This window comes from Chanodichthys erythropterus, chromosome 2 (genome assembly GCF_024489055.1).
Source record: "Chanodichthys erythropterus isolate Z2021 chromosome 2, ASM2448905v1, whole genome shotgun sequence".
Classification (NCBI taxonomy): domain Eukaryota; kingdom Metazoa; phylum Chordata; class Actinopteri; order Cypriniformes; family Xenocyprididae; genus Chanodichthys; species Chanodichthys erythropterus.
In genome coordinates this window covers 17,512,891-17,524,305 of record NC_090222.1, presented here as the reverse complement: position 1 = coordinate 17,524,305, position 11,415 = coordinate 17,512,891, and the positions used below count along the sequence as shown (strand labels likewise).

The following is an 11,415-nucleotide window of genomic DNA, read 5'->3' as shown; positions in this document are numbered from 1 at the left end:
GAACGTGAACATGTAAAATACAGATTAGAAGGCATCTACCACAGTTTTTCCCATAACCTATAGGCTACTACACAAAAACAATAAGCGAATAAACCATCGCTGTCTCTCTTGGACACATTATTTCCACGCCTCCCTCGTGCACACACACTCGAGGACTCCTGTTCCACCCACTATCAGCGTTTAAATCCATGTGACATTTGTCCTGCTGGGCTCCCAGCTTAATGCTGTTGGTTGTAGGATCCTTGCTGCCACCAACTGGTCAACATGGGAATGAGCAACGTAAAGTGCTAGAACGACTATAGCACTCTAATGCTTTTTGTTGAGTTAATTTCACAACCTCAACACCTATTATTAAGCTGTACATTGAATTGTGTACAGTGCAGTTGATAAAATGTGCAAACTATACAAAATGAATCCCCGACAAGTATAATTCTATTAAAAAAAATCTATAAAGGGGTTATCATGTTCAGTCAGAAACTGACCAGTGATGATGGAAAGAAGGGTACTCAATACACGATTCAGTTACAATTCAGTGGATAAAATCAAAATTGGACAACATGGGGGAAGATACTGCATGGTTTTATGGGCAGTGTGCATTCTAGCATTACTAAATTATATTTGCCATTTAAAAAGCTTGTCTGGTATTAGCTTATCCTTTGTAGTTCATTGTTGTGTGCTATATCAAAATGTACCCTAATTTAGGGTATTTGTGTGGATATATACTCAGACACTATTCCTTTACTACAACAAAAAAGGTAAGATTCACACTACTACAAGGTAAAAAAAAAAAGATCTTACAGGAACAGAATATAAATATTTAAACATTGTAACAAAGGTTTATCAGAAGCAATAAATAAAATAATAAACGTTAATACAGCAATAAAACAATATCAGGAACCATGTAATACAGTTGTATGCAAAACGAATATGTCTGTGTATTTAATACAAGCAACATAAACATTGAGGTAATAAAATGATAAATGTGTACATGGAATTAATGAGGATATAACATTTTGAAATTTTATTAAATGTTTGGGTATCATCAACAACCAGCTTATCATGTGTAAATAAAGTGATAGAAACATACTTATTACTTTTCTTCTTTTAAAGAAAAAGACAGGCTATAAGTAGTACGGTATATCTACATAAAAGGTGAGAAAAGTACATGGGATACGTTCATAGTTGGCAAATGGACAGACTGTTTCACACATTAATACACTTAATCAAGACCTGATCTAAAGTGATAACTTTTACAATCACTCTTCCAACTACCTGAAGTGTAGCTATGATAAAAAGATAATTGACTTTTGCTTAAAAAACATAATAAAATATTGACACAATTTACATTACAGTACACTTATTCCTTTTTGTTCCTCCCTTAAACTCTATACATAAACGCTACATTGTAATACCCATAAAATGTGTTGTATTAATTGTCACAATTTGGTAAGGCTTTGCCTTTAGGGCAAGAATCTGTGAATTCACATCTTAATTTTTTTTTTTTGTCCTTTGACTGGTTATGGGGAAAATCATATTTTTCCTGTTTAAGTGCTGGCGTTACCATCTTAATGCTAGTTTAAATGCTCTCAAAACAGTAAATAAATCAAAACAGGGCTCACATTTGATATTAAAAAGTGTTAATCAGCATGTGTTATGATGCATTATTTTCTTTTGGTTCCTCTATTAAAATTTAAGGTACATTTTCAATTGGATTTGTCATGTAACCATGTAAGCCCACTCTCACGCTGACCTTTCAATACATGGACAGCAATGTCCAACATGCAGTAATTTAAATACTCTTTAAAATAAAACACTCAACTTCCTAACAAGACCCTTTTTTTTTCTCCTTCGGATACTGAATGCACTTTTTACATTAACAAAATCACACCTCCACACTTGCTCTAAGTGAACACCAACAACACAATATATATCAGAGACAGAATAATTCTACAGAGCATCTGTTGAGGAATAGTGACCAATATCCTACTGTTAGGGCACAGTACAATATTAGCCAAATCACTGAATCTTCATCTATTGCCATCCAAGGATCATTTCAATCTGAACAGGAATTTTCATCTTAGAAGACTGGTGTGGAATTGGAAAGATGAATAGGCTAAGCATTTCTTTAAAACAAATGCCTTTGATACATCTGTGAGTTTGTTGAAGGTGTTCATTTTTAGGGGTCCAAGTTACAAGAGGAAATTTAATGACTGAGAGAGAAAAGAAAACGCTCTCATGACACACAAGTCAAAGTCTACATGAGCATAAGGTGTATTCAGTCAGTTATCTCAGTTTTTGTTATGAAAATCCCAACACTTCTCATCTTAAAGTGCATATGAAAATTAATTTAATGACATAACTCAGCGACTGTATTCCATATGCATGGATGAAGAGTTTCCTTTACACTCAAACCTCTTGTATGTTGCTCCCATGACTAATTTAACACAAAGAGACCTCTCTTGTCGAAACCTAGCCAACGTCCCTCGACACACCTTCTTGTGCCGTGTGAGGAGCATTGCATTCCAGAAACGACAAGGACAATGCTTACAAGAAAATGCTCTGTTGGTTAAATGGGAGCTTCTGTGAATGAGTGCTGAGAGGAACTTGCGAGACTGTTTTCCACAAACAGGACATTTCAAACGATGCTGAAGGCCTCTCACTTTGGGACAATGTCTAGCTGCTATATGAACTTTAAGTGCTACCTGTTGTGAGAAGGTAGCACCAAGGCAAAGGGGACAGGACTTTCGTTTCAGAGGAACTTTGAGAGAACGAAGCCTGTCAAGTTTCAGTCCGCCTGGAAGGCCCAGTTCATACACAGCACTTCCTCCACTTCCACGCCTGATTCTTACCAGCACAGACATGGGCTTCTTAATTCTATGTTGCGTCCTGTGAATTGCTCTCCTTTTTCTCTTAAGAAATTTTCTTCTAAGATTTCTCTGCCTTTCCCCAAGGGAAACTTCCATCTGTTCTCTCTCTACTTTTGCAGCCGGGGTCCATTTGTAGCCTATCTCCTCTCTCTCTTGCCGTCTTTTTTTTTTTTTCTTCCGTCTCCTCAACTCTTCTTGGCTTTGAAAAGTGTGGTGGTGTGTAGATTGAATCTCAACCGAATGCTGCTGGGGATTGTGGTGTTGCTGATGTGGCTCTGATGGAGGCAAAGCAAGGGAATGCACAGGTAAGTTTGGAGTAAGAGTATGCCCGTGACCAGTGTGATAAATGGGTTCACCCTTTATCCCAGTGTGTTGGTGCTGATGATTACAAAGAAGAGGCCCTGAGGAAGTTGATGGCAGAGAATGAGAATAAGATGAGGCATTAGATGAAGCAGGGTGTGTAATATTGGCATCGGGTATATAGAACAGAGAGGAGTAGCCAGTTTGTGGTTGGGGAGGAGCCTGCTGGCTATGAAGAACTCCATGTTGTTCGCCATGTGTGCCACTAGGTGGCGCAAGCTGAAGCAAAGCATTTGTAGCAGCCTCACTTTCTGATATCGAACCACCAACATTGTTATCTTCGCCTGTGCTTCTTTGAGCAACTGTCTGGCCAGTCCGTGTTAAGCCATGCTGAGAAAGCCTGTGCCGTGTAAGGCTGTTAGAGTATGCAAAAGCCTTCCCACAGACTTCACAAGAAAACAGCTTTTCTCCACCACCCTCATGGACAGTTTGGTGATGTGCTGTCAAGTGAAAGTGATGGCGGAACGATTTCCAGCATATAGCACATGTGTACAGTCTAGGAGGGGGCTGAGTGTTTGATGTCTGTGGTTTAACATCTTGAGTGTATGAATAGAAAGAAGAGCTGCTTTGGCCCCCTTGAATCAAGCTGCCACCAGAGGATGGAGGATAGCTGTTAAGGTTTTCCCCACCTGGCGTTGTTGGCACTTCTTCCAGTTCACCTTTCTGGTGTAGCTTGCCATGTCTTTTAAGGCTCTGAGCATATCCAAAATCCTTTCCACACAAAATACATTTGTAGTTCTTTTCTCCAGAATGCACCGTGTGGTGCTTGCTAAGATGAAATGCCTCTCTGAAGTACTTGCCACACACAGTACAATGGTGAGGCTTTTCTCCAGTGTGTATTCTGTCATGCCTCCGCAAGGTCTCTCTTCTTGCAAATCCTCGACCACAGACACTGCACAAATATGGTCTAATATCCCCACCAGGCCCTCCTGGTCTGTGAGAGGACTGCCTTCTTTTAGGGGGCTCAACACCAACCACACCAGGTTCCTTTTTCTTGCGAGGCTTACGAGGACGCTTTGGCTTTCCACCAGGTGTCTGTTGGTTTGGTTGCTGGTTGAGCCCCACTACACTTGGGTTAGCATTACCTCTATAGGACTTTTCCAGTCCAGATGTTGATAACTGACCACTAGGTGAGGTAAGAGGCCCTAGACCCAGACCTCCAAGCAATCCACCAATGATATCCCTTCGATCATCCCCTCTACCTCCACTATGGGCAAGATCACCACTCATACAATTTGCAGCTGCAGCAGTGATGGCAGAAATGGCATTGTTGACAGAGCTAGTGACATCATCTTCAGAATCCTCTAACAGGGACGAAAGTGGGAGATGTGGCTGTTGATGATGCTGCTGGCTTTGGTTTTGTGGGTGTGGATGCAGAGTAGGAGCTAATGGTGCCTTCCTAAGTGCAGGCCCTGTCATGTTGGCACCACCACATGGGGTTGTTCCAGAATACATGTTACCTTGAGAGCGCTGGTCCTTGTAGTCATCACTGAAATCATCACTCCGGTAAGAACCTGCACAACAGACTAAACAGTAATAATGCTATGCACAAAAAATTTCACAGTGCCTATGAAAATTTTTGACTTTTGAGTGGGTTTACTAAAAATAAACACTACTCTAGACGTTACTCACCCGCTGCATTAGTCGCTATTCCATCTTGGGAGCCCCCAGCTTTATTGCTCTTGCCTTCAACTACATTATTTTCATGCTTAGATCTTGCTGTACGTCCTGACTTGCCACAGGTGCCAGAGGCTGCATGGTTCAAAAGGGACGTACTTTCCCGAAAACAGCGACCACAAGCTGGACAGCGGAATGGTTTCTCTTCATGAATTTTTTCATGGCGGGTGAGTGACTCACGGCGATTGAAAGCACGACTACAAGTAGTGCAGGCATAGGGCCGAGCCCCAGAGTGGATAACCCCGTGTTGAAGGAGGTGCCCTTTTTTCTTGAAAGCTTTGCCACACTCAGAACAATGAAAAGTCTTGTCATGACCGCCACATGAAGATGAGGCTGAGCTGTCTTGAGTAGAGTGGGGAATACTTGGATCAGAAGGATGCAGAACTGGGTTTAAAATGTTACTTCTCGTGCCACTTGTACCAGCTGTGGTTAATTCATGGCTACGTAGGTGCCTGCGCAGACTAGAGAGATGTGTGAAAGTTTTGCCACACTCGCCACAATGATAAAGGGGTTCTTGTTCAGGCTGAGATTGAGGTGGCATGGAGCCATGACTGTCTGTTTTAGAGCCATTTGTCACCAAGACTGATGTAGAAGAGGATGCAGAAGATGATGAAACAACAGAAGTAGAGGATGAAGAGGTTAAGTGGGAAGAAGGGTCTCCGCCAATTCCTGACAAACCAACACCCCCACCTCCATCCAAGCCTGGTGTGCTATCCTGGTTCAGCCCCCCTGAGGTGCTACTGTTAGGGTTTGTAGAGCTGTGACTGTTGCTGCTATTGTTGTTGTTGCTCTCAGTCTTTCTTTGTGGCAGGTAGCCAGCCATGGCTTTCTTTCTTCTACCACCTCCTCCACTTCCTCCGACAGCACCATCCCCTTTTCCCTCGTCTTTTGATAAAGAAAGATGTAAGGGAAGAGGAAGTGGCAAACCAGCCTCCTGCTGCATAAGAGATGCTAGCTGGTTGGAGGAGAGAACTGGAATTCCTTGAAAGTCAAACCCTCCAAGTGAAGAAGTCTGCGAGGAGGAGTGCAGTGGATGGTGTGGATGTGGGTGAGCGTGAGACAAAGTGTGAGGTGGTAGTTGCTGTTGTTGTGTTGGTGGCTGTTGAGGCTGTGATAGAGTGGTTGAGTGTCCATGAGTGTGTGAAGAATGAAGAGCAGGAGGTGGAGCAAGGGCTGAACTTGTTTCTCCTGCAGCTTGGCCCAGACCAAGACCAAGATGATTATGACTACCTTGCTGAACTAAAAATTGTTCTAGACTGGAATTGGCTGGTACTCCAGAAAGAAAATACTGATTTGCTGCTAACATGCAGCTAAACTGTTGATGTAGGCTTCGAGCGTCAGACTGAGATCCTGCTAACTGATGACCCAAGGTAGTCACTGCACTACTGCTGGGAGGGTTATTGGAAGTTGAAACAGAACTTGAAGGAGATGGGGAAGAGGTCGGTGGCCCAGGGGAGGCCTGGGGTACTGACAGGCCAGGATGCAATGGGGGTGGTGGTGGTGGAACCGATGAGACCAGTCCTCCACTTGCACTACTGCTAGCAAAATGATCAAATCGCCCTACTCCTGAATGTAATTGCTCTTGTGCAAGGGTCGCCTCAGTTGGGTGGAATGAGCGCAAAAATTGAGGGTATCCACTCACGTGACTTCCACCACTGCTACTGCTTCCAGACATTTTGCTGGATTTCCTCAAACTTTGCGAAGATGAGGACAGGGATTGCTGTTGTAGCGGTGGAGGAGGTGCACTCATTTTTGCAAATATTGATGCAGAATCTGTAAAGGCACTGCCTCTAGATCCTTGTAGTGAGCCTAAGCCAAGTCCAGACAAAATTGATCCAGATGTCTCACCTTGCTGCTGTTGCTGCTGCTGTAACTGGTGTTGGTGAAGCTGCACTTGCTGTTGGTGTTGAAGCTGTCGCTCTAATCCAAGACCTTTGAACTGATGGGACTGGTGTCCACTCAGCATCTCTATGATGTCCACATTGTATTTTCCAAACTGGAACATCTCCCAGTTACTGATACATGGGTGCGCAGTGGCAACACCTTCTGCTCTGCGAGCAGCAACAAAATTTCTTTAATGCTTTCCTACAAGTTGAAGTCAGAACCAGAAGCAATTTCAAAAACAGTGCTACCCAGTGGCACCCACTTTTTCACTCTTTGGGCAAGTTGTTGAGAAGGACATTTTGTATTCATTGTAACATGAATTTGCCATTTCTTCAAAAAAGCTGTTTTCGATGTAATTTTTCTCTTATAAAAAGACTTGAATCGACTCACTTTTGGCTTCACATTGGATTCCATATAATCAGTTATTTTGGATAGTTCACTTTTGATATCAATATTTCAGTCTGAATGTTCCTTAAGAGTGCAAAGACACTTGAACCGGTAGAAAATGGCACAATTGCACAAGATGCAATTATGTTTTCACATTTTGGGAAGTGCTTAATGTTGTTTGAGTTCATTGAAAAATTTCCACTTGCTTGGTTACATTTTTCAGTTCATGACCATCCCACTGTAGGATGGATATATCCAAATCCCATAGGCTGGTTTTATTACATTGAATATCTATTCATTCTTAATCCACATGAGGCCTACATCTCCGTTTCCACGTTTCAATTAATATATTTGTCTTTTTTTCCATAGTTGGAAGCAAAATCCTCCACTACCATTCTGGGGGGTTGTGAAAATGTTCTTTCTGCCACTTCTCTTCTCACTGTGAGAGGAAAAAAGGAGCAACATGTTAAATGACTGATTTTTAAACAAAAACTACAATAGAATTCTTCTAACAAACAACATGAACCATCAAAACTCAAAAGACAACAAAATATTTGATTTAAAAAAACAACAGGCAGACAGTTTATTACAGCAGACGTTTTAATATTTGTTTTGTTGTTTTTTAATACACATTAAATCTTATGTGTGTGAATAATTATGAGAGTATTGGGACATCTCTGGAAAACTTTGGTCCTTCACTTGAACATCTTAAAAGGCATTTCCATGTTTTCATTTTTGATCATTTGCATTCTTCAATAGCAAAATAAAATAACAGAAACAATAAAAAAAAACAGAGTCCCTATTTATTTCTAGCAAAACATATATATCTAACCTTAAAACAAATTATTTTAACATTCATAATTCATTCTGAAATAATACATTGTTTTTAAGATCTAAAACATTAATCTTCTCTATCAGTATCATCTAAATAACATATATTTACAAACATTTAACTGAATGTCTAGTATTGATGTATTTAAGGAATGTCATTTTACAGTCACAACACAAACAAAAGTAGTCTACTGTAAAATACGTTCTCAGACGATATGCACAATGAAATCACAAAGTTAAGACACATCCAAATGTTTACGAAATTCCCTAATACTTAAACGTCGCCAGTGTTTTATATCACTTCATCTTACATTCTGAACAGTTGCCATTGTGCTGAAATGATGCTGAGTGCAGTGTGAATCGTCAAGGGCTAGAGGTGAATTTCATATAATTATTACATCCTCCGATTGCATCGCGTATCACTTAAAATAAAATGTACATTTCGACAGACCCCGGAGAATAATGAAAAATTGTCTACGATGGGGAATATGAACTTCAAGAGTCAATGGTGCTTAAAAAAAATGATCGTCTGCGTATTAATGGACGCGAAATCTTTTAGCGCTGGGGGTATGTGTAACATGTTAGCATGCAAAACAGCTGGCTAATACTACACATTTAGCAAGGGACACGGCTTAGCTTGCCGTCATAATGCGCGACCTAACAACAGCAAGCCAGATAATGCAGAAGCAAAACTGTATTATTGTGCAAATAAATTAACCATAATTAAATAATAGTCGAGACAATAAAATAGGCCTTTTTACCTATGCATCCATCTTTTAGCCTGGTCAAGATGAACGGGGCCTGCTATACTCTCTCCCACCCTGCCCCCCTCGTTCATGTACCCCAGCAGCTCTGCGCTGTTTTCCAGTGGTTAGCCTTCTAGCTACAGCTAGTTAGCAGACTCAGTTTCCACTGCAACCGTGGTGCGATAGCATGAGACCGAGTGTCCCTTATATTGCAAAACAGATGCACTTATCGTACTTATATCCTGTGAAAAATGCATCAAACGGTGTTACGACCGATGACTTTTTATTTTGCGTATGCTTTTTTTTGTCGGCTAAAATATTTTGCACGATCTATGTTGGTGTTTTAGAGAGGAACGAGTGACGTGTGAGATTTTAACATTGGTCGTTTCCGGACCTTGGAACACTTCCGGCTACCTCGTCTTCTATCCGTTATGTTTTGTATTTGTGATGGAGGCAGTGCTGTTTGTGAAACTAGCGCACTCATAATGTTAGTGTTTAACTAATAACGTTAGTATCCATCTGTATTTTAGCTGTGTGATACTTGCTGTTAGCTTTCAAGTAAGCGTTTTCAGTGTTGTTGTGCAGTCAAATTTGGCATGTCAGCTCGCTCGCAAAATATATGCTAATTATGAGGTAAATCCGAATTACCACTCGGCGAATATAATTCTGATATGATGTTCTAAATGCGCTATTCATATATTCTAGGATTTTTTTAGCAGCATGTTTTTATCTTAGAAGCTCTTATAGTGGCCATTTTATTACATCCTGGCAGCTGAAATTCAAAGGCTAGTCCTTATCAAAATGGCTGCCTTGGAATTGCTTATTTCCAGTCTGATGCTCATGGAAAATAAGTTTGTAAACATTGTATAGTAAATGCTGACATTAGGAATAATTTAAACTTTCTGTCAGTCCTTTGATGTGTGTTATCAGACATTCGTGGCAACCGTTTCATCAGTTTAATTTATTTTACAAAGGTGAAATTTAATATTTAATGCAGTGAGAATGCAGTGTGTTTAAATATATATAAATATTTGAGGGCTTTTGTTTTAATAGTTATATGATAATTGTAATGTTTGATTTAAAGGGTTAGTTCACCCAAAAATGAAAATTCTGTCATTTATTACTCACCCTCATGCCGGTCCACACCTGTAAGACCTTCTTTCATCTTCGGAACACAAATTAAGATATTTTAGTTGAAATCCGATGGCTCAGTGAGGCCTTCATAGGGAGCAATGACATTTCCTTTGTCAAGATCCATAAAGGTACTAAAGACATATTTAAATCAGTTCATTTGAGTACAGTGGCTCAATATTAATATTATAAAGCGATGAGAATATTTTTGGCGTTCCAAAAAAACCCAAAATAACAACTTATTTAGTGATGGCTGATTTCAAAACACTGCTTTAGGAAGCATCGGAGCATAATGAATCTGTGTATCGAGTCAGCTGTTCGTAGCGCCAAAGTCACGTGATTTCAGCTGTTGGCAGTTTGACACGCAATCCGAATCATGATTCGATACACTGATTCATTTATGCTCCGATGCTTCATGAAGCAGTGTTTTGAAATCGGCCATCACTAAATAAGTCGTTAGTTTTTTTTTTGCGCTCCAAAAATATTCTTGTCGCTTTATAATATTAATATTGAGCCACTGTACTCACATGAACCTATTTAAATATGTTTTTAGTACCCTTATGGATCTTGAGTGAGGAAATGTCATTGCTCCCTATGCAGGCCTCACTGAGCCATCGGATTTCAACTAAAATATCTTAATTTGTGTTCCGAAGATTAACGAAGATCTTACGGGTGTGGAACAGCATGAGGGTAAGTAATAAATTACAGAATTTTCATTTTTGGTTGAACTAACCCTTTAAAGTGATTTACCCAAACATTCATTCTGCTTTTGTGCCTAGACATTTCAAGACATGAGCTCAGTACTGTTTTCCCAAGGGTTTCAGTCTTCCTTGTCCCACGTTGCTTGTGCAACCAATGCACATTCCATTGTAAGCTACCACCCCTTTAAAATGCTTCAGGGCTTTATTTGCACATCCAATGTTCATTATTTTCTGCAGTAAATATGCCTTGTGAATAAATTTAATAAACATTTTCATAATTATGGCTTGTGGATACAAAACAGACATTGCTACAGACTTTTTATGACAAAGAAAATACTAAATTGATTCATCTGTTCTAATTGTCCCTGAAAGAAACATTAAAAAGTTGAAATTTCACTTAACAAAAAGACATTCGGTTACACACATACAACATACATCCTATGACATCATTTATAAACCCATTGTGATGTTTCTGCAACAAGTAATGACATTTGCAGGCTTAGAACAATTACAATGTGACATCACACTGAGAAATTTTTGAAGGCACTCCTCATCACCAGGAATGCATGAAGAATTGGCAAACAATGAGTGGCTTTAATGTTTGTGCTTCTATTTTCTACTCATAATTTCAAAAGAATTTCATGAGAAAGATATCTAAAACAAGTAAACACTAAAACCACAGAGGAAAAAAATCACCATCATAATCATAAGATAACTATAACAACAAGAAGAAATTTCACCAATAACCATAATATTAACTGTCATAGTAATGACAATAACAAACACCAATGTATTACAGAGCTGTTAGGAAGATTGTCTTTAAGTTGTATT

General features: G+C 39.8%; 1 protein-coding gene across 3 annotated transcripts; it reads right to left on the bottom strand.

Annotated features, from left to right (window-relative positions):
• Positions 1–568: 568 nt before the first annotated feature.
• On the bottom strand, positions 569–9,098 carry si:dkeyp-69b9.6 (zinc finger protein 91). Of its 3 annotated transcripts, none has more exons than XM_067403019.1 (3): positions 8,768–9,098; positions 4,860–7,614; positions 569–4,753 (listed from the first exon to the last, which is right to left on the bottom strand). In XM_067403019.1, the coding sequence occupies exons 2-3, from the start codon at positions 6,907–6,909 to the stop codon at positions 2,361–2,363; spliced, it is 4,443 nt and encodes a 1,480-aa protein (XP_067259120.1). In that variant the 5' UTR covers positions 6,910–7,614; positions 8,768–9,098; the 3' UTR covers positions 569–2,360. The 3 variants fall into 3 exon arrangements, with proteins under 3 accessions (XP_067259120.1, XP_067259138.1, XP_067259130.1); XM_067403037.1 differs by having other exon boundaries at positions 569–4,741; XM_067403029.1 differs by lacking the exon at positions 8,768–9,098 and adding an exon at positions 8,318–8,703.
• Positions 9,099–11,415: the final 2,317 nt, after the last annotated feature.

Excerpts from the sequence above, each read along its gene's own strand:
- si:dkeyp-69b9.6 (XM_067403019.1), bottom strand. The coding sequence starts at position 6,909 with ATGTTCCAGTTTGGAAAATACAATGTGGACATCATAGAGATGCTGAGT. Across the intron at positions 4,754-4,859 it reads AATAGCGACTAATGCAGCGG|TCTGTTGTGCAGGTTCTTAC; the intron begins GTGAGTAACGTC and ends ATTACTGTTTAG.